Genomic DNA, 24,239 nt, shown 5'->3' with positions numbered 1-24,239 from the left:
AAGTGGAAGCCTTACATAGATCCCAGTATAAAAATACTGAGTGATCTCAACACACCTCTCACCATTAGATAGGTCAAACAAGCATAAACTTATTAAGTCACTTTGGAAAGAGAAAATATTATAAATCAAAGGAATTTAAGATGCATCTATAGAATATTTCATCCAACAATAGCTAAATATAGTTCCTTCTTAGAGGCTCATGGAATCTTCTTCCAAATACACCATATATTAGTAAACACAATTGATGTAATTCTTTGCATCTTATCAGATCGTAATGGAATAAAGTTAGAAATCAACATAACAAAACCTACAGAAACTATATAAACATGGAGATTGAACAATAACTTTTGAAAGATGAATGGGTGATAGAAAAAAACGTGAAAAATCTTAAAAATCTTAGACTCAAGAGAATAGTTATACAACATGCTAGAACCTCTGCAACACTATGAAGGTGGTTCCAAGAGGAATGTTTATAGCTAGAAGAGCCTACACGAGAAAATCAGAAAGATCTCAAATAAACAACCTAATGATACATCTCAAGGCTCTTGAAAAAGAACAAACCAATTCCCAAACCAGTAGAAGGAAGGAGATAATAAAGATTGGTGCTGAAATCAATGAAATTGAGAATAAAAAACACAAAGATCAGTGAAACAAGAGTTGGTTCTTTGAAAAGATCAATGTGATTGATAACCCGTTAGCCAGACTAATAAAAAAAAGAGAGAGGGATAGAAACCCCAAATTAACAAAATTAGAAATCATTAGGGACTATTTTCAAAAAATTGGAAAACCTAAAAGAAATAAATACATTTCTAGACACATATTATCTGCCAAATTCAAATTGAATTAGAAAAAAATTATATCCCATGCTTTCATATGTCAAAATAAATTCTATACTCATGTATAACTAAAAAGAACCAATATATAGAAAGAAGACAATACAAAACCTAGACAGATCAATAACATGAGATAGAAGCAGTAATAAATAGCCTTCTAACAAAGAAAATTCAAGGATCAGATGGATTCTAACCTAGATTCTATCAGATTTTTCAAGAACTAATGACAATGCTCCTCAAATTAGTCCATGATATAGAAATGTAAGGAACATTTGAAATTCATTCTGTGAAGTCAGTATCACACTCATACCAAAACCAGATGAGCACACATCAAGGAAAAAAGCTATAGACAAGTATTCCTAATTAACTTACATGCAAAAATTCTTAATAAAATAAAATGTTAAGAAATAATGCTCAACAATATATTAAGAAGATTTTACATCACAAGTAAGTTGGTTTTATCCCAGAGATGCAAGGATAGTTCAATAGACATATATCAATAAATGTAGTTCATCACATAAATAGAATAAGGACAGAAATCACTTATTCATCACAATAGATGCAAAGAAGGCCTTAGACAAAATTCACTGCCCATTCAGGACAAAAAATACTTAATACACTAGAGATAGAAGGAAACTACCTCACCATCATAAAGGGTATATAAGACAATACCAAAGCAAATCTCATAGTAAATGGGGGAAAACTGAATGCGTTTTCTTTGAAATCTGAAGCAAGTAAAGGATGTGCACTCTCACCATTCCTATTTGTTTTAGTGCTAGAAATTCTAGCCAGAGAAATTAGGCAAGAGAAGGGAACAAAAATGGATAGAAATTGGAAAGAGAGAACTCAAATTATCACAATTTGCAAATGATATGACCCTATTCATAGAAGATCCATAATCCTCCACTGAATTTAGCAAAGTGACAGGTTACAAAATCAAGATTAAAAAATCAATAGAGTTCTAATATACTAACAATGAATCTGCTGAGAAAGTAATCAGGAAAATAATTTCATCCAAAAAACATAAAATACCTAAGAATAAAAACTAAACAAGAAAGGGAAAGACCTCTACAATGAAAACTATAGAACTTTGAAGAAAATTGTACATAATGAGGGGATTTGTTGTTACATGTTCATACATGCACACTAATAACAATATAATTCGGCCCATATCACTCCCTAGCAATTATCCCTGGATCTTTTTAATTAAGAGCTTCCTATAAATTAAGCATATTATTTTATTGCCTAGGATAGATTGCAAGTGTTTCTTTCTACTTGCCATTTATCTTTTGCTTTATAATTTTTAGGGGGTGATATAAAATTTCTTATGTATATAATCCAATTTGTTAAACTGGATTTCTGTGTGGAAACAGAAAAGAGAGTCCTTTATTCTTATTACAAATATCTTTTCATATTCTTACTCTTTTCATGGTATCTTTTCATAGGTAATTTTTAATTTTAGTATATTAAGACTGGACAATGTTTTCCCTTTTGATTAATGCTTTTTGAACTCAGAAAGCATACTCTATCTTGATATTTTTCTATGCTACTGTCACCAATCTAAGAATCTTTTCTCACTGTGTTACATTGGCATGTGAGGAGCTGGATGAATTTGTAAAGTGTTTTTGGCTGGTCCATGAGATACAAGTATAGAAATTTAGGAAATGTGTAGAGATGTTAATAGGGATGTTTCCTTACCATGGCATGCAGGACAGTGAGGGGTGACCTAGGCTCCCTGATGGGTTTCAAACTCAAGTGGAGAATCGAAGGTGACCCAGCTGTGTACCATCATGTGCATTAGGACCAGGCCTGGATCCTAGAAACTTTAGGTATTTTAAAGAAAATGACATTAGCACAGATAGTATGAGATGCACACTTTAATAAGCTCTACTTTTTTCCTTTTTACATTAGTTCATGATATCCCTGGATACTAATTTATTTTTTTGTGGATAGTGTAATGTGAGGGTCCGATTTTGTTTTGTTTTCACACATGGTTATCCTATTTTCCCATAATATTTATGCAATTTACTGTCTTTTCCTCATGGCTCCCTGTGTCATGGAGCAACTGTGTTTGCAGGGCCTCTTCCGCTCCCTCGATTCTGTTTCATTGGTCTTTGGTTTTTCATTGCACCAGTGCCACACTGTTATGATTCTAGCTTTAAGGTAATTCTTGATGTGTGGAAAAGTAAGTTCTTTTATTCTTTTTCTGGAGTATCTTCATTATTTTTAGCCCTTTACATTTATGTTTAGAAATTTTAGAATCATAATATCAAATCATATATAACATAATGCACAATACAATCTTTTAAGACTTTGATTTTTATAAGAATTTTATTTAATCTATAGAGCTATTTATTCATTCAGTTTGATGTGGGGTTGTGTTCTTACATATTTCTGTTGCATTTAATCCAAACCACTGGGTTACCCAGGCATTTATTTTTGATAGTTTAGAGAGCTGCACTTTCAAGTTTTGTGCATATTTGTAAAAATAAAATGTGTTACAAAAATACAATAGTAGAGCTATAGAAGATACAATATCTAGGATTAAATACAATGAAAGATATGCACAGTATGTACACAGATTCCATATGTTATCTAATATCTATTTCTACTGTTAGAGAAGGTGTTATGTTTTGTATATTGAGATTGTGGTGCCCGCCTTCTAAATACTTCTACCTAGGCTCTCTGTTTTTCCTAAGGGAATGATGAAATAGGAGCAGTTAGTCTGTTCCTTTCTGATGTGTACTGCAGTTCACAGTTAGATAGTGAGAGGTTTTCAGCTCTGCTATCTAACTTGGTAAGGAATGTTTGTTTTGCTTCACTCAGGAAGTGATATTGCTTGTAGTTTTCTGGTAGATAATTTTTCTCAACTTTGGGAATTTTCTTTTTTTTCTTTTTCGAGTTTGTACTAGTTTTTCCCTCAACCTTGGAGGAATTTTTTTTTTTTATCAATTCTGCCAAATTTTATTTTAAATAAGGCATCATCAAGGTAGGCCTAAGGCCAAATATGTCCACCGTATTTTGGGGGGTCTGTAATCTAAAAATGCTTTTTGTATGTTTCAATAGTTGGAGGGGGAATCAAAAGAAAAATACTATTTCCTGACATATGTCAATTATATGAAATATAAGTTCCCTTGTCCATTCATAAAGTTTTATTGAGACATAACACACTCATTTTACACATTGTCCATGCTGCTTTTGCACTTCAGTGCAGAGTGGACAGTTGTGATGGAGGCAGGATAGCCTTCAGATTTCAAAATATGTACTCTCTATACTTTTACAGAGAAAGTTAGGTGACAATTTTAGAACATCATGATTTATCCCCTTTTACCTTTCTGTTCAGCCATGAGTAACTGAAATCATACTCAACCATGCCTAAAATATATAAACATTTATTATTACACACATACAAGCTCCAGGCATGATATGGTCATTCTTCACATCTCACACTCTGGGATTTGCATCCCATCTCCATTCTCACTGTCTGTAAGTGTCCCACAAATAATATGGACATTCTTTTAAATTTAATTTTCTTAATACTTAAATAAGAGTTTGTGGACAATACACAAGAGATATGTAAATTGGTCCAAAGTGATTTTGTATATATATGCTTTTAGCAAATGTAGTTTAAGAACATGTTAATCTGATTTCCAATCACAACATCAGGTGGGTGGACATTATTGGTGCCATATGCAATGGTCATGTCCCAGGCATCAATGACACCCACATTAAGATCTTTGAAAATGTCATTCAGGGTAAGATACTGAATGTAACCATGGAAGTCTCCAAACCTCTCTGTTTCTAAGTGCATCTCCCTGATATTTTCTGTCTTAATGATCACTTTAGTGTCTGGACTTCTTAGGAATAGTCGTTCAATAGCTTTTTGAACACTGATGGCTCTGCGAATGAAAACGTCAATGGGGAAAGGTCTGAAATGCTGGCCAAAGGTAATGACAATGGCTGTGTTTTTATCCCCTGATAGCCGGTCAATTTCCCGAGGGATGTAACCTTCATCTGTCACGGAATAGATACTATAAGTGACAAAAGGATAGCCATGTTTTTTCCATTGAATTTGAGTATGTCTTTCAGCATCCAGAAGCAAATGTTTCTTGAAAATTCCAGTCTCATGTAGATCAAAAAATTTCAGTGCTGATTAAACAAACAGATATTTTAACTAAAAAGTGATATTAGTGATTTTTAATATTCACAATATCATTTACAACACCTACCAGAACTATTTTTGTTGGGAGCATTGTAACTTCTAGAATAAATTACCAATTTACACTTGTGAAATATTAATAAAAGTATAGAATTTTCATTGGAGTTTATAAAGAGGAACAACATTTCTTATGAAAAATAGATTTCAAATTAAGACTCAACTCTAGAAAGCTAAATGAAATAATAAAAAACCCCAGCCCAAGTGAGATTTGAGACCTCACTAAATGTACTTTATGATTAGCCTGAATTTCCAAAAGAATATAAAGTAAACACATACTTTTTACTACTTTGGGTAAGTAGTAGATCCACTGACGCAGCGTGGAGTCTCCCAGGAGGTAAATGAGTTTTCCTTTCAAGCAGCCATTGATCTTATTTGTATCTAGTTGAATCTGGTCGCAAAATGTTGTCATCCACCTTCCTTGTAAAGTGTATCCACCAGGGACGGGAATCTTCATTCCAGTTTGGCATTTCTCTGTGCTCTTTTCACTCTCTGGGAGCAGAGATCCTGTGGTGTTAGTGGCATGTGTTAAACATCAGTCTCCTTTCTTGGGCCTTCCCTTTCCTGATCTCTTTCTCTTTTCCTCCTATGTCTTCTGTCTCTTACTAGGGGTATTATTTTGCTCACCAGCTTGTTTTAGGCACTGCTACTTATTCTTCTGAGAGATTTTGAGTCATGCTGACTCCTCCCTGTTCATTTTCTCCCACCTGTGGTCATTAGCTAAGTCTCCATGTCCTTTTCATTCTTTGCCATTCCTCTGATTTTGTAGTGACTTAATTCTGTTTTCTAATCTGAATGGTGTTACTTAATTACCTGTTGGTGTCTTTGTTACTGAATTATTTTTATTTTTTCCACCAATGAAGGAAGTGTAAATTTTCCAGGGTTTAAAAAACAGCTTAAAAGATAATATGTACATATTTTGAAAACCTTCAACACTATGAAATACCTACCTTGACTTAATGTTTTTGTTTTTTTTAAATAGAACCTTGCTAAAGGTGATTTGCAGTATTCCACAGAAACCAATATTCTGAGCCATTGCAGCCTGTTTTCCTAGAATGGCAGGCTCTCTAATGGTCTGTCTTCTAAGGTACCCCATGTGACAGAGCACCAACTCTGCCATGCTATAACAAACGTCCTCAGATGTCTGACATCATGCTTCCTTGCCAAGCTCTATGCTGCTGCACCACTGCTGAGCCATTGCCTCATATCTTAGTTTTATTTGTTCTTTTTGTTGTTTTGATTTTTTGTAGTTTGAGGAATGGGACCCTGAGCCTTTGCATGCTAGGTTAGCACTCTACTGAGCTTCATTTTATTGACAGTTCAGCTAGTAGGATGGAGACAAATGTATGAGGAGGGCAAGTTGTTTTGCCATTAAAGGTGTTACAAATTTCCCATACCATTCCTGTTTATACTCCTAGAAAAAAATGTAATGTGACCATAAATATCCACAAGGAAAGGTGGCCAGGGGTTCAGCTAAACTAATGGTTTATCTTCTAAAGAGGAAGAGGGAATTGATAATGGAGGATTACTAGCAGTCTGTGCTTTACCTTCCTTAATTAGCTTCTCATAGGCCTTGCAGTCTGATTGCCTGTGTCTACAAAATAGTATTTTCTTACATGTCAGTACTGTAAAGTTGGCTCTCTGTATCCATGAGATCTGTACCTATGGATTCAATCCACCATGGATGGAAAATATTTAGGAAATTTTTTAATCTTATTTTATTTATACAGATTTTTTCTTTCAATTATTCCCTAATAAAATAGCATATCATCTATTTACAAAGCAATTATGATGAATTATGTAGTGCAAGTATTCTGGAGATTATATAAAGTATATGGGAGGATGTGAGGATGTTGTACTTTATATCAAATGCCATGTCTATATATATATATGTGTGTGTGTGTGTGTGTGTGTGTGTGACCAAAATTGACACCAAGATTATATATATAAATTAATATATATTTGCCCTGCAGGACCCACCAGGGACATCAAAATTGACACCAAGATGCTTGGTGTCAATTTTGATGTCCCTGGTGGGTCCTGCAGGGCAAACCCCCATGAATATCAAGGGACAAGTGTATTTGTAATTTGAGGACAAAGTGGCAAATGGTGCTGGTGGCAGAATTAGAAAATGCACCTGGAAAAGTTCTCAAATCCTGATGATTTTTTTGCCAAACGGAGTTTTCCTAATCCTATAATCATGTTGGAAATTTACTGTGACATGGTTGGTATTCTAGGAGGCTTGATAACCCAACATTCTGGATGCTTGAATGCCATAATCCTAGAAACTCAACATCCCCAATTACCAAGTATTCCCCATCCCGGTAATGTATGGGCATATCCACAAAGATAGCTTTTGAGCTTATTATTGAAAAGTATAACTTGTATAATATTTATAGATCAGATAATTTATTTCCTCATGATTATTATTACATAATTTAATTTTAGTATAAACTCAATATTTTGAGCAATATGTGGTTAATATTGCTCATCTTTTTGATTAGAGATTGAAGCAGGCAGACTGTGCCTCCCCCAATATATTCGGGTCCTAATTACTCAAAACTGTGAATATGTTGCCTTCTATTGCAGACAGAATTTCCCCAGATTGACTAAGTGTATAGACTTTGAGATGGGGACAATCTTGGATGATCTGGAGGAAGGGGTCCAGTCTAAGTTCATTGATTCTCAAAATTGAAATAGGGAAGGCAGAAGGTAGACCAGAAACTTGTAACCTGAGTATTTGACCCACCATTGTGGCCTTGATAAGGAAGATGGTGTTACAAAGAAGGAAGGCCTGTAGAAGCAAAAAAGGCAACAAAACATATTCTTCTCTACAGAAAAGTATACAGGTTTGCTCTACCTTGACGAGCTCGGTGAGACTGATATTGGGCATTGGAAGAGTAGCACTAAGAGAATATGTTCGTTTTATTGAAAGCCACTTTGTTATAGCAACAAGAAGAAACTAATGGAGAGAAAATTGACATCTTTCAATATGAAGTCATCCCATTCAGAAGCAGCATACTTTCTTCAACATATATATTTTATGTCCCTTAGTACCATTTTAGATTCTCTTTGTGAAGTTCATACTCTTTTTGTTCACTTATGAATTTGCTTTTTAAAGCACAAAGGGGAGCATACTACTCTTTCCTCAGTGGATCTCTGGAGTTTTCAAAAGTCTACCAAATAAACACTGAAATGTACAGCATGCCCTTGAGAACTTCCATGATTTAGATTCTTCCTATTTTCTAGATTCATCACCCCATGTGTTTACCACACTGGCCTATTGAATAGGGTCCAGAGAATTTTGTTCATGAAAGGAGATATCAGATAAAACAAAAAACAAAACTACAACAACAACAAAAAATTACCATGTTAAAGAATCCAGGTGAGAGAATTAAATAAATTCTAGCAAGGAAGGCTTTTTTAGTGTATGTCTCATTCAACATTTTCTTTATCTCAAAGTATAAATACATAGGTGACTATAAATTACTAAAAATTAGCTAATTTCTTATATTATTTACTTAAATCTGACAACTCTATCGTTGATTTTTATGTGGTTTCTCTTTCAGCTCATTCTCTGACTACAGATATTCTTCAGGACTTACTCAAATATTAATGTTAACATAACTCCTGCATTTTGCTTTCTTCACAGAGTTGGTAGATTAAATTTTCTTCAATCACAAACTTACTAAGTATTATTTTTTTCTCAATTGATTCAAAATGCCTCAACGTATTAGACCCTAAGTAAATAATTGCTGAAGAAGTGAACAAATATTAGAAATAAATCACGAGTTGTTAAGTTTACCACTAACAGGCTTTATACACAATTATTTAAAGCTAAGGTATAAATAAGCATAAATATTATTCTTTCATGTGTAACACTGATTTATATTTGCCAATGAATCAATTAATAAGATGGAAGCTTCATATGAAATTGCTAAGTGCATCAACTAAGAGCTGGAGGTTATGCCAACAGAGATGAGGAAACCAAAGCCAGAGTGTTCCTGATCTGAAGCCATGGGTACCCATCACAGACATCTGTACAGCACCTCAGACTACGAGTTGAATGTAGGATACTAATATTTTCTCCCATAAGTCAAGAAGAAATCAGCTATAAACAAACTTTGAACTAATTTCCTTGAATGATTTCTTCTATGAAGTCCAAAAAGACTGAGATCACACATACCTGCTAGGAATTAACTATGTTGCTGGAAATCTACAACTAATAGAGTTAACACTGATAACTTTTCTCTGCATAAGACACATGACACATACACTTACCACAGAAAAAAAGCAGACTTACTGTTGCAATGGGAGACACCAATATTTTTAAGGTTTTTCATCATTTCAACTCCAACTTTGGACCTTCAAAAAATAAGACCATAGATTAGCCTATTGTGTGTCCACATAGCACAGGCCACATGAATCACTTCCTTGTAAGTGAAGGATAATTTTCAATTTTTAATAACTGAAAACTGTTACTTTTGTTATAAATTTTGTATATATTTAGTATTATAAATGAATTAGGATTTTGGAAGGCTTTCTATTCTATAGAGAGTACCTGAAGTCCAGGGCAGCATTTCCCATCTGCCACATGCAATAGTGTGTCCTAGAATTTTAGATTTATAAAATGTGTCAAATCTTCAAGTTCCTCATCCTCTTCCATATCACCTATTTAAGTTTATATAATATTTTTCTTGAATTATTGTGAGCCTCTAGTTGGCCAGCCTCAGTTTTATCCCACCTAATTTCTTCAACATGCCCTCCACAGCACCCTTTCCAATTGCAAATGCAACCACATTATGGTTTAAAGCCCTTGATTGTCTTCTTGTCACTTACCTAAGGAGTCCAGGCTCCTTGACATGGCACCTAGACTCCTCATGATAGAGCTCCTGTTCCTCTCCTTAGGCATGTTTTCTGCTGTTTACTTTCATTTTTTCTGGTGTATGTGCTTTCTGAAGAAAGGTAATGTATTCGTATGTATGCAGTATTATACCCTAAATAATGTGACTAGCAGAAAGTAATGTTCAACCTGAAGCATGAATAAATGTACACTCTATTTGTACACTACATTTCTTTTCTCCACTTAATGAAAGACTACCAGAATCTTTCTTCCTTAAACCCCACTGTTAATCTCCTGTGTATGTGTGTGTATAAATGGAGGCAAGCAGGAAGGGGCCAAGGGAAGGATGAAAACTCAGGTGCCTAGTACAACATATATACAATGATATAAATAGTACTCTGTTCTATGTTAGGGATGTCTCTTTAGAGACATGAAAGGATAAGTAGTCTTTAGTGGGATTTAGGCATAAAGATGGTTAGTGGGGAGAAAAATATTTGGCGAGTTACATCACTGGACACAAAAAGGAAGGAAAAAAAACCCAACTGCGCTTTTTATTTGTAAGAAGTCATGCATTATAGATCAGGATATATGCATAAGCAACCAGAAAACTGTGTAAGCACCTGGAATATGTTATTTTCCATGTTCAATGTTTATTCTTATTTCTTCTAAGCAAATATTTTTTAAAACTTCTGTAAAAAAATTCTAAGCCTGACTTTGAAAAGTGCAAAGAGTGTAATTGCTCAGAATCTAGCATTTCACTGTTGCCAAATGTAGGGAAAATAAGTCTCCATGGGTAGGAGAATAGATTTTGGTAGAATGAAAAGTGGACTGAGGCTTATGGAAAATTAGCATGAATAATAAAGATATTTAAGAGGCACAATCTATGGAATACAGTATGGGAGGTGAAGTAGCATGAAATTATCATACATTTATAAGGAAACTGTTTTTTTGAATGGAACATCTATGAACACATAGCAAAATAGTTTTTCATAGAGTGTATTTTGTAAGATGTGTGTCTATAGTAACAATCCTGATTGATACAGTGATGTATAGGCATATATATTATTGAATTCTCCCTGTGTAACTATCATTCTGTAACTATATCAATCAAAATGCAAACTATGGTGTATAGTCATGAACACGGGGTGCTATGAAAATATCATATCACATATCTGACCATAAACTTGAGGGGAGGAATCATCTGAGAGGATCAATATTGAGACGGGCAATGAAGCTCTGCTTGAGGGCACCTCTCATTGTATTGAAAAGTATACTCACTTATGGAAAAGGCTTTTTTCCTTGACAGAAAGATAAGAAATTTCTCGGTTCATGGTGGTCATATGGGTCAAAGCCTCACAGGGCATGTGGTGAGGCTTCATGCAGTAGAAGGCTTCCTGGTCTCTCCCATACAGGTAGGTACATAGTTCACTGCTAGAGTTTAGGGTCAGGCCACATTCAGTGAAGACTTGGGAGGTGCCATTAACAAATTTACCTTTGAAAATAATTTTATCATAGCCTTGGTTCCTTGCCCTCCAGAGAGCCGACACCCCTTCACTGGGGTGGATGAGCAGGAGAGACAGGGAGACTTGGCCCTCCCAGAACAGAGTGAAGCTGACAAGGTAGGTGCCATTGTTGAAGTCAGTCACCTTTCCTGAGGCGCCTGCCTTCAAGGCTGGGGAGGACATCCTGGCCCTCAAAAAGTCCCCTCCATATTCCTTTCTGTGTCCCAAGTGGTCCCTGGCTTCCAGCAGGATGTCCAACTGGTCCCCCCTGCAGTATGTGTCTCTAGGGTTGAGGATGGTGACTGTGCTGTGTGTGGCACTGGTGGTGCTGTTCACATGGGTGAAAGGTCTGGGCGGGATCATCTGGTTTAGTGTTTTTAGAATCTTCCTTATTCTCAGCTCAGTTTCTGTTGGTGTCTTTACAGGGCTCATCTTTAGTTCAGAACACAAAGAGTTTGTGGAGATATTCCAGGGACTTAAGCTGATGGGTACATATATAGCAGACCAAAGCTGAAATGATAACAAACAAGACATACTATTCATTAAATGTGTTCCCAGTAATTTTTACTTATAGCAAATTTGAGCTCACCTATTATCATCCATATTATTTAAACTTTCTGATAATTCTGCATAAAATAAAGCCATTTACACTTTAGGTCTATATTTTGGAGAATGTCTTAGCAATAATAAATAAACATACTCAATCTTAGATTTATATCTCAAGTAATACATATGACTAAGAAGATGATGCTGGTTCACTTGTTCTTCCTTTTCAGATACACCCTGCTCCCAATAGCTCATTTCTTGGTTCCTCCTCAGCATAGTTTTACCCATGTTTAACCATCTTTTCCTCCCCAGCTTATCATGGTTCCAGCTGCCACCATTTTTCTCCTGGATTGTAGTTTCCTCCTCTAGTGGGAAGTGGTTCTCAGGCTTCATGAGGACAGTCCTGCTTTCTCTCCCTTTAGTTTTCCCCCTGTAGTTTATCAGCCCTTTGAAAGCAAAACTCAACTCACATCTGCTTCCTTCTTAAACCCTTTTGATGTCTTCTCATGATTCTTGGGATAAAATCCAATTTTAATAGGACTTTATGCTCTGGCCTGTCTTTTCTGCCTAGTTCTGCACTTCCTCCTGTGAACTCTATTTTGACAACACTAACTGCTCTTGTTTTTTGGTGATGACTTTCCTTTCTTGTATGTCTTGCACTTACTAAAACTTTCTCTTCTCTCTACATTGTTGAATACCTCCTTCTTTTCTCCAAACCACATAAACATCTGTTAACTTCTCATTTAGGAATCCCAACAACCTTAGTTGTCACTGGACAGTGTTCTATAGGTGCTCAAATTCAGTAGTTTCTGAATCTTATTGATAATCAGAAGCAAATGCCAAGCTTTTCTCAAAATACGGATTTTCAGGCTGCAGTCCAGGTCAACTGAACCATAGGTACTAAATGTATAATCCTGGAGGATGTGGTTTTCAAACACTTCACAGACATCTCGTGTTCATATAAGGTTGAAAACACTAGTTATAGATCAGTGTTTGTCAACTACCTCACATGTAAGAACATATGTAGAGCTTAAATCTCAGCAGTACAAAAAATCCTTTACTGACTGCTCTGTCAGTAAAACCTTGGTGATTGGTAACACAGTGGCATAGTAAACCAAAAGAGACTGGAAACCAAGAAATGATATGTAATTAAAATAAAGATGAAGGGAATCTAAGTTCAATCTTTGAGAAAACTTAGCGAATTGAGAAACCTTTGGCTAAACCAAGCAAGAAATAGAGACACAAATATATAAAATCTAAGCAAGAATACTTTCGTGTATATTTGTATTTTATAAAAGCATAAAATGAGACCTTAGTATACACATTACAAGATAGAGAAGTGGAATAGAAAGTAGCTATACAATCTATAAAATACAAATAATATAACCTGATGAAAACATTTTTTCCATTTTGTCTACCTCCTAAAATTACAGGCTGAGGCATTTTTATTTGTGAGTACAAATATTATTAACTTGTGTAATGAGGAAACACTTTATGCTAAAACTTTATAGATGCAATATAGAAAAACTGAAAGTTTACACTCATGAATATGACCTTTAAATTCTCTCTCCACAGATGCATACATTTATATAAATATATGTAAAAACATACATACTTTAAAGAGTTGTGTGTATGTTTGTTTGTGTATTTTTCATGATTGCTTCTGGATTCATTCAGAATTGTAAAGATGGGCCCAGGAGAAAAATCTTTCAGTATAGTTTATATCTTAATGGATTAAAGACAAATCTTGTGATTTTTTTCATTGTTTTCAAACATATTTGATGGGAAATGCACTGTTAAAAAATTATTAAATATACTTTAAAATTTATTTAACACAAATGTTTAATAAGTACAGATAAAAAATTTCAAAGTCAGGAAGAAGACAAGAATGTTGGCCACCATCACCTGAATTAATGTTCAACATGTTAGAGGTCCAGAGCAATAGAATCCAATCAATCAACCAACCAACCAACCAACAAAAACAAAACCTTGAGTTTTGAGAATTGTAATTGAAGAGGCTTACTGATGACTTTTAAAATCATTTCTTTATTTTGTTTTCTGTAGATGTGATTGTACACAAAGAAAACTTGAGCCTGAAAATTACTGGAAATAAGATATCAGCTAGGAGCTGAAAGCAAAATAAATTTATTGTACCATTAGTACTTATTTATACAAAACAATTATTAGAAAATGAAATAGAAGAAAAGTTCTGATTTGATGGAGGCATTTTAAAACTCTTAAGAATATTTAAAAATACCTGAATGAATATAAAGCTGTTCAACTCTGAAATGTAAGACTGATTAATGTAAAACTGATATTTCAGGGCTGAGGATGTGGCTCAAGTGGTAGCGCGCTCGCCTAGCATGTGTGAGGCACTGGGTTTGATTTTCGACACCACGTAAAAATAAAATAAACATATTGTGTCCACCTAAAACTGAAAAATAAGTATTAAAAAAACAAAAAGCCCCTGATATTTCTTCTTAAATACAATTTTGAAACTCTTTCAAATTTTTAGGAGGATTCTTTTTAGTGGGAGAGATGGAAGCTGATTACTTAACTCTAAAACTTTTTGTGAAATAGTAGTCTGAAAGTAGAAACTATTTAAAAAATACTAACCCTAGCATAAATTATACTAACAAATTGTGTCATATCCATATAATATCAAATAAAACAATTAAATAGGATAGGTTCCCCTAGAAACAGATCTGCTTATATATGGCGGTGTAGTATGTTAGTGGTGAAATCAGGAATCATAAAATTATATTTAGTAATTTGTACCAGGATAATTGTTTACTATATTGAAAAAACAATCTGGAAATTTCTATCCCATGCTGCATACTAAAGGTCTAAATGAATAAAAGATCAAAATAGGGATATCATAGATAAAAAATGCATTACAAAGAAATTTAGCTTCTCTCTGACTTAAAATTAGTAAGTATTTCATAAATAAGACTGCTAGTCGCAGCAGGGCATGAGGGTACATGCTGTAATCATAGTGGCTCAGGAGCCTGAGGTAGGAGATCTCGAGTTCAAAGCCAGCCTCAGCAGGAACAAGGCACTAAGCACCTCAGTGATACCCTGTCTCTAAATAAAGTACAAAATAGGGCTGGGGATTTGGCTCAGTGTTCTGGTACTCTACTCCCCCCCCCCCCGCAAAAAACAAAATATCCTGCAAAGTGCAAAATATAAGAAAATGCATTTATCTCAATTCAATTACTTCAAAATGAAAATTTTGATAAAGGACATTATGAAAAAATCTATCAGAAAAAAATGAGTTAAAATATATGTATCATCTAAACACAGAAATTATTACCCAGAATATAAAAGTTATTACTAAACAGAATAAAATATATATCAGTGAACCTAATAGAAAAATCAACAAAGTGTATATATTGAAAACATATACGAAAATGTCTATTATATTATTAGGTATATTGGAAAAACAATGGATACAGTTCATTTACAAGCTAAATTTTGTATATTTATACAGTGGAATATATGATCTCTAATGAACTATACATCATGAATTAGATTTACATAGAGCAATATGGTTGGATTTCAGAAGGAAATTTGAATGAGAACTATATAAATTAAACACCACACCACACACTATCCTATCACTATGTATCTTTCAAAGCCACACATACACCTATATATATGTATTCAGTAAAAACTGGAATACTCTGAGGAATAAACAGTGTGAAATATGTACCTGTGGGAAAGGAGATTAAGAGTATGAGTGGGGAGCAAATGAAAAAAAGTCATAAACCATAAAATATTTCTGCAAAAATACTGAAACAACAACCCGCAGTATAAGGAGAGTGTACAAAAGCTGGCAGATTTTGACAGAAAGCTGAAGCCTGGAAGAATGAGCCATCAAGGAAAAATCTCCTGTTTTAATGAAGTTAACTCTACAGCAGTTGGAAGACAAAGATGGACACTTAAAATCAGAACAAGCATTTTCTCCCTTTCATGAACCATATGTGGAAGAAAGGGGAAATCCTAGACTATAAGAACTTTATTCAAATTTCTGGTTGAGCATCTTACAGCAGACTCTCAGCATCAGAATCACAAAGGGAGAAGATAGCTTCTTAGTGACGTGGCAATAATGTTAGAGATGTCAAAGTGGACTCCAGACATATCATTGTATACATCAGTTAATGACATTACAGCTCTTCTTTGTTACCCCTAGATCTAAAAGGAGGTGAAAAGTGATTGTGACACATCAAGATTCCACTGAGGAATTATTATAATCTAGCAAAGCAAAAGAAAATCTTTCCCAACACAAGATCTTACCCCATCTGAGCCTAAACATATTTTGCACTCATTGATGGGGAGACAAAATTATTAAAACAAAAACCAGGATCCAAGGAGGATTAACCAGAGTGGAATGTTTGGTGCCCCCATCCCTAACACCTACACATATATCAAAAACATATAGAAATGTTAGAATTAAAAAAAATCCTACACATAAAAAAGGAAGTGGAATTCATCCTAATTGATGTGCAAGTCCAGGACCTCTGAAAAGATGAGAAAATAGCCAAACAAAGCTTCCCTCAAAACTCAGAACACTCCAACAAAGGATCCCATTGATACAAAAGTGGATGAAATTCCAGAGAAAGATTATGAAAAACTGATTCTTAAAATGTTAGATGAGCTTAAAGAAGATTTAAGGAATGGATTAGGAGAGAAAATGCAGTAAATAAAAGACTAGTCAAATAAAGAAATAAAAATATTGAAAATCCCAACAACATTCCTCATAGCAATAGAAAAAGCAATCATGAAAATTCATTTGGAAAAATAAGAGACCCAGAATAGCCAAAACAATCCTTAACAAGAAGAGGGAAGCAGGAGGATCACTATACCAGACCTTAAACTATATTACAGAGCAATAGGAACAAAAATGGCATCGTTTTGGCAACAAAATAAACATGTGGACCAATGATACAGAATAGAGGACTCAGAGACAAACCCACATAAATACAGTTATCTTATATTAGACAAAGGTGCCAGAAACATACATTGGAGAAAAGATAGCCTCTTCAACAAATGGTGCTGGGAAAATTGGAAATCCATATGCAACACAATGAAATTAAATCCTTATATCTCATAATGCACAAAACTCAAAGTGGATTATGGACCTTGGAATTAGACCATATCCTGTGCCTACTAGAAGAAAAAGTAGGTCCAGATCTTTGTCATGTCGAATTAGGTCCTGCCTTCCTTAACATGACACCTAAAGCACATGAAATAAAATCAGGAATTAATAAGTGGGATGGATTCAAATTAAAAGCTTCTTCTCAGCAAAGAAAACAATAATGTAAAGAGAGAGCCTACAGAGTGGCAGAAAATCTTTACCACATGCACATTAGACAGAGCACCAATCTCCAGGATATATAAAGAAATAAAAAAAAATACTTAACAACAAAAAGAAAACAACCCAATCAATAAATGGGATAAGGAACTGGACAGACACTTCTCAGAAGAAGATATACAATCACTCAACAAATACATGAGAAAATGTTCAACATCTCTAGTAACTAGAGAAATGTGAATCAAAACTAAGATTTCATCTCACTCCAGTCAGAATGGCAGTTATTAAGAATATAAGCAACAATAAATGTTGGTGTTGATGTGGGAGAAAAGATACAATCATACATTGCTGGTGGCACTGCAAATTGGTGCAACCATTCTAGAAAGCAGTATGGAGATTACTCATAAACCTGGGAATGGAATTACCATTTGACCCAGCTATCCCACTCCTCAGTCTATACCTGGAGGACTTAAAATCAGCATATTTCAGTGACACAGCCACTTTAAAGTTTAGAGCAGTTCAGTCCACAATAGCTAAACTGGAACCAACATAAGATACCCTTCAATGGATGAATGGATAAAGAGACTGTGGTATACATATACATGGAATATTACTCATCATTGAAAGAGAATAAAATTATGGCATTTGCAAGTAAATGGATAGAGCTGTAGTATATTTTGCTACTCAAAGTAAGCCAATCCTCCAAAACCAAAGGCCAAATGTTTTCTCTCATAAATGGATGTTGATCCATACTGGGGGGGCTGGGCATGGGAAGAGTGAAGGAAATTTGAATTAGATAGGAGTGAGGGGGAATGGTGGTAAGAAAGATGGTGGAATAATATGGGCAACATTACCCTAGTTATACGTAGGATTGCACAAATGGTGTGACTCTACATCGTATACAATCACAAAAATGAAAATTGTGTTTTATTTGTGTAAAATGAATCAAAATGCATTCTGCCATCATGTATAAATATTTAGAACAAATAAAAAAGAAAGAAAAAGAAAATAGTCAGAATTGTAGCAATGAAAGATAATGAATGAATCAATTAAAAAATTAGTTTTAAAGCATTGCCATCAGATTATAATGCATAGAAAAGAGAACTTCGGCTCTTAAAGACAGAACCTCAGGTCTTGAAGACAGGACATGTGAGTTTGAGTACACAGAATAAAATAAAGAAAAATAATAGTAGAATATGATTAGAATGTACAAGAAATGTGGGACAACATTGAGAGACCAAACCTGATAATCATTGGGATAGAAGAGAACATAGAGATACAAGCTGAAGGCATTAAGAACATTTTCAATTAGATCGTTACAGAAAAGTTTTCCATATCATAAATGAGAGAGACATTCACATGTAGGAGGCAAACAGGACCCCCTACAGACTGAATCAGAAGAGAAGTTGTCCAAGATGTATTGTATCCAAAATGCCTAACAGAAAAAGATAGCAAGAGAAAAACATCAGGTCATACTTAGAGGCTCACTTTTGATTTCTCAATCCAGACCCTAAAATCAAAGAGGGGCTAAAATGAGATATTCCAAAATCTAAAAGAAAACAACTGCGTTCCATGTTTACTGTACCCACCAAAGCTTAGTTTCAAATTTGTGGGGGAAATAAAAAACCTTCCATGAAAAGAATAGAGAAAAATAATTCATCACCACCAAACCAGCACTCTAAAGAATACTCAAAGATAAACTGTACCTAGAGGAATTAAAAAACAAATCCCCAAAGTCCCAAATAAAGAAAGATCAGTAAAAGGGTAATCTACTAAACAAGAATCAAGACAGTATCAAATATCGCAAAAAGTCAAAATGGCAGGATGGCACAAACACATATCCATACTAACACTGAATGTTAATGGTCTTGACTCACTAATGAAAAGACACAGTTTGGAAGAATGGATCAAAAAACAAGACCCAACTATATGCTTCATATAAAAGACTCATCTTATAGGCAAAGACACCCACAGGCTGGTAAAAGGAGGGAAAAAATATTCTACACAAATAGTCCCTGAAAACAAGCAGGAATAGATATTCTCAAAGCATATTTTAAGCAAAAACTGATCAGAGTAGACAAAGTAGTTTGCTACATTCTCTTAAAGGGAACAATCCAACAGGAAGATATAATGATAGTAAATATTTGTGCCCTAAATATCAGCACATCCAATTTTATTAAAAAAACATTCTCCATGACGTTAAATCTCAGATAGACCACAACACAAAAATATTGGGTGATTTTAACACATCTTTATCACCAATAGGTCATCACAACATAAATTCAATGAAGATATTTCCAATCTAAATGATACTATAAATCAAGTGGATCTAAAAGTTATCTATAGAATATTTTACCTCCAAACAGCTGAATTTAACTTCTCAGCAATTCATGAATTTTTTTCCAAATGGACCATATTCTAGGTCATAAAGGAAAGCTTAAAAAATATTTTAAAAAAATTGATATGAGGGGCTGCGGTTGCAGTTCAGACATAAAGCGCTTGCCTTGCACATGTGAGTCCCTGGTTTTGATCCTCAGCACCACATATAAATAAATGAAAATAAAGGTATTGTGTCCAACTACAACTATAAAATACATTTAAAATATTGATATGATCCCATGCATCCTATCAGATTATAATGGAATGAAACCAAGAAATCAACAGCAAGAAAAATAACAGAAACACTATGAGCACATGGAGATTGAACAGTATTCTTTTTTATGATTTTTATTAGTTCATAATTGTTACATATAACATTAGGTTTCATTTTGAGATACTTATAAATGCTTAGAATATGATTTGTTCCAATTCAGCTGCCAGTCTTGACCCTTACCCTACCTCTTTTTCCTCCCCCATTTCTTTTTATCTATTCTACTGATATATTTATTTATGTTTTTTAAGCAGTGTCTTGTGGAAATACATAATGGTGAGTTTCACTGTAGTTTATTCATATACGTACATTGGAAAGTTAGTTCAGGTTCATTCAACTGTTTTTACCTTATCCCATTCCTTCTCTCTCCCCCAATTGTCTACATGAGATAAGTAAACTGCCCGCGTTCTACTACTATTTAACATTGGGCTGGAGGTATTTGCTAATGTGACTGGACAAGGGAAAGCAAATACGTCATTGGAATTGGAAAATAAGAGGTGAAATGGTCTTTCTTTCTAGATACAATGGTAGTTTATGGAAAACTCCAAAGTAAGAATGGAAGAATGGCTACAGGCAATAGAAGAACTTAGCAAAAAGTCAGGTAATACATTTAAGGTATAAAAATCAGTAGTTTTTACATATGCAGACAAAACCAGAGAGAGGGTCAAATGGAACAGTTGATATGGTATATGTTTGCATAATGTCAGTGAGATATTCAGTTATACATTTTACATGTGTCCAATATTGACATGAGGAAAACTCAGGAAACAAATTTAGCAACTGGATGGGGAACTATGTTATTAGATAGAAAACATCACGAAGCTATTGTTTCTTATATAGTTAATTTATATATCCAATGAAAGAAAAATATCCTAAGAGTTTTCTGGATCAGACAGGTCAATGAGAAAGTTCACTTGAAGGATAAATAAGACTAGCCAGAAAACTACGGGGAATAAGATATCAGGGATGATGTGTGTTGGTAGGGTGAGCCTTATTAGATATTAAAATTTACTTCTGAAATCTTTATAAGTACAATAGGGAAGGATAGGGATATGATTAAAAAAGCAGTGGAACAGAATAGAGAATCAAAATAGACTTTATTATATACAGAAATTTAGTATGCTATAGAAGCTGCATTCAAAATCATTGGGGTTTAAATTTAATTTTACTAAGTGGAATAGAATAAATAGTCATAGACAAAAGCAAAATTAGGTCAATGTCACATATAATTTCACAGGAAAATTCAAGTGAATCAGATGTTTAAAATCAAACAGTGAAATTATGCAGAACGAAAATATAAGAAAACATGAGTAGATTCCTATGTAAACTTGTAGCAGAAAATCTTCTGATTAAAATTTACCAGAAACACCCGTGCATCATTGTGCATGCCTGTAATCCCAGCAGCTCATGAGGCTGAGGCAGGAGGATCAAGTTCAAAGTGAGCCTCAGTAACTTAGCAAGGACCTAAGCAACTCAGTGAGACCTTATCTCTAAATAAAATACAAAAAAGGGTTGGGGATGTGGATAAGTGGTTAAGTGCCTCTGGGTTCAAACCCAAGTACAAACAAAACCAAACCAAACAAAAAACAACCAACCAACCAATCAACCAAAAAATCCCAGAAGTAACAATGGAAAATGTATCGTTAAAAATAACTTTTGCATGAAAAATAGATTGTGGACAAATAGAAAGAAAATGGCAAACTGTAAGTATATAGTCAATAAATATATGCACCTGATTTGGTGATAAGTACTCATTTAGCTACATGGAAGGTTGTGACCATCTCAAGGGCCATTTTGGGGCATGTAAATGGTAGAATTTGATTAGATTGCATTGAGGATGAATGGGAAATGAGAAAATGGAGACAATGTCCCTCTGAAGTGAGGTAGAGAAGGAGAGAAGAAAGCTGAGTTGGAGTGGAAGGGAATGGGAAGGACTGATTTACAGGTTCTGAGTTGATGCAGGTCACACGTGGAGGTTTCAAACCAAACTAGAGAAAACATTTAGTACCTTTGTGGAGTTTTGAGAAATTGTAGACATTATCCAGGCAATGACTAAAAGAGATATCAACACCAGCAGCATTTTCTGAAGCATTGTGTTTGAAGACATGATGAGAGACCTAAGAAAGACAAAGCATGAGACAGAATCATTCAAAAAGTGAGTCCTTCTGTACACATTGTTTTATTTTTCACCTGCAATTTGTCCTGAGACTTTTCCCCCCTTGCTGACCACTTTCTTTCTATCTCTTAACAACCAGCCCACAGCACCAACCCCTTTGCCCAACTGTTGGCTATTTCTTATCCAAGATTTATTTAGGATTGTTGCTTCCTCCTTCCATGACCTTGAAATGGGAGGCATTTGCCTCTCTTACATTCTCTCATTGCACATTCTAATTTCTCATTTGGAGCACTTACCACCATTCCACAGACCACCATTGCAATGAGAAGCAGAAAATTTAATTCATCAGTCTATAATTAGTGGACGACTTGGGATAGCTGAAAGGACCACAATAATATGTGTATGTTACAAAACACAACCTACAAACACCCTTAAAGAAAGTTGGTCCTGTTAACTGGGCAGGTAAGCAGGGCAGGTTACTTTTGTTTTGCTGAGCACCAAGTATGAAATTTGGAAATGTAAAATCCTTTTGGACCAAATTATTCTGTGTAAAAGGAAAGAGGTGATTTAACAAGGTTATGTATTACATGAGAAAAAGGAACGAAAAGGAGATGAAAAGAGGTAGTGAGGGGGGTGAAGGTGGGAAGCAGAGACAGGGAGGAGAGAAGCTCATCCCCACCATCTCCATTGTAAAGTGGTCATGGAACAGAAGTTACATTTTATCCTTTAAATGGTGTTTTTGGGATCTGAGATGTAAAGTCCCCCTTCTCTTTTCCTCACCACATCCCCAGTGGGGTCCAGTTTGTCTGAAAAGCCCTGTGTGACAGTGGATTCAATTAGTTGAATCCCAAAAGTTTCTTTTGAGTCTAGTTGTGCAGAAGGAAACAGGTACATCCCCCACAAAATGCATGTCAGAGAACAAATGGTCAATTTATATTATAACTGGTTAACTTTTGGGGAATCCAAGGAGAAATTTTTTAAGCAAGATGAAGTGCACAGTTATGATTCATAACAATCATTTTATGATTGAAGTGAGACTTCCAGTTACTGAAGCATAATGTGGGAAAAAATGTAAAGGTGAGATCTCGGTCCAGGTGAGTGTTGGGATGAAATGAATGAATACAGGAGAAGGGAACAGAATGGAGCAACCTCCAGTCTGTGTCACTCACTGCATTGCAATATTTTGATTACTTTCTGATCATCAATGACTTCCAGTTACTAAAGAAGTAGAGCAGTGTCTACCTCAGTGTTGTGTGCACAGTGACAGAAAAACATATTTGTTAAATGAATAATTTGAAAGCAGAATTATGCTTTTTAGAGCAAATTTAACTTCCATCTACTGAAATTTCATATATTCTTAAAATGTTCATATAGCGTGTTCAACACAGCAAAATATCAGAGTCAAATGGCTCTGTTAGCACCTCTCACCCCCACCCATTCTGAGCCTAACCAGATTTTCTGACTTCTAAGTGAATTCCATACTGCATGAATTTCAATAACTGATTTGATTCATTTTTATGTACCTAGAATGTAGTTCATATGGATAAGTTTCAGCAGTACTGGGAAAAAAAGAGAAAGAAACATGATTACCTTTGTAGTTTGATGAATCTTAGACTCTCTTTCTGTTTTTCCTAGGTTTTTAACCTTACTCTGTTTATTCACTTATATAATAGTCACTGAGTATTTACCCACTATGTGTCAGATACTGTGGAATATACTAAAGATAAACTGACCCAAAAATGATTTACATAAACATTCATGAGGATTAGAATATGTTAGTGGAAACACTAGTTTCTTGTTGGTCTCTGAATAAGCCTTATTCCTCCATTTTCTGAGTCATTGCATGCATCTGCTGCCTGAAATTGTCATCACCTCTTCCCTCCCTGCACCCATACCCTCCAATTCCCTCTTTGGCAAAGCTGGAGAATTTCTATTCATTATTTGTGTCTGTGCTTGAGTGCAGACTGATCTTTCTTTAGTAGTTTTAGATAATAACTTATTCCTGTGTGCTAGCCTCCTCCTCCTCCTCCTCCTTCATTATTATTGTTATTATTTTGGTGTTTGGAGTACTGGGGATTGAGCCAAACAGTAGTGTAGTAATGAACTGCATCCACAGGTGTTTTTATCACTTTATTTTCCAGGGTCCTGCTAACTTGCTAAAATTAGAGTAGATTCTCAATCTTCCTGCCTCAGCTTCCTGAGATGCTTGGCTTAAAGGG

General features: G+C 34.8%; 1 protein-coding gene across 1 annotated transcript; it reads right to left on the bottom strand.

The window, feature by feature from the left end:
* Nucleotides 1–4,446: 4,446 nt before the first annotated feature.
* LOC124096822 (NXPE family member 1-like) lies at nt 4,447–22,011 on the bottom strand. The gene is made up of 5 exons (XM_046450831.1): nt 21,913–22,011; nt 11,171–11,904; nt 9,353–9,414; nt 5,329–5,541; nt 4,447–4,982 (listed from the first exon to the last, which is right to left on the bottom strand). Exons 1-5 carry the CDS (start codon nt 22,009–22,011, stop codon nt 4,447–4,449), a joined length of 1,644 nt encoding a protein of 547 aa, XP_046306787.1.
* Between the last annotated feature and the right edge of the window lie 2,228 nt (nt 22,012–24,239).

Source organism: Marmota monax, unplaced genomic scaffold (genome assembly GCF_021218885.2).
Source record: "Marmota monax isolate L192 unplaced genomic scaffold, Marmota_monax_Labrador192_F-V1.1 WCK01_AAM20220418_F8-fsc00602, whole genome shotgun sequence".
Taxonomy (NCBI): Eukaryota; Metazoa; Chordata; class Mammalia; order Rodentia; family Sciuridae; genus Marmota; species Marmota monax.
This window is presented reverse-complemented; position numbering and strand designations above follow the sequence as displayed.

Excerpts from the sequence above, each read along its gene's own strand:
- LOC124096822 (XM_046450831.1), bottom strand. The coding sequence starts at position 22,011 with ATGTCTTCAAACACAATGCTTCAGAAAATGCTGCTGGTGTTGATATCT. Across the intron at positions 11,905-21,912 it reads TTTCTCAAAACTCCACAAAG|CTTTGGTCTGCTATATATGT; the intron begins GTACTAAATGTT and ends TTATCATTTCAG. Across the intron at positions 9,415-11,170 it reads GAAAAAAGCCTTTTCCATAA|GTCCAAAGTTGGAGTTGAAA; the intron begins GTGAGTATACTT and ends TATTTTTTGAAG.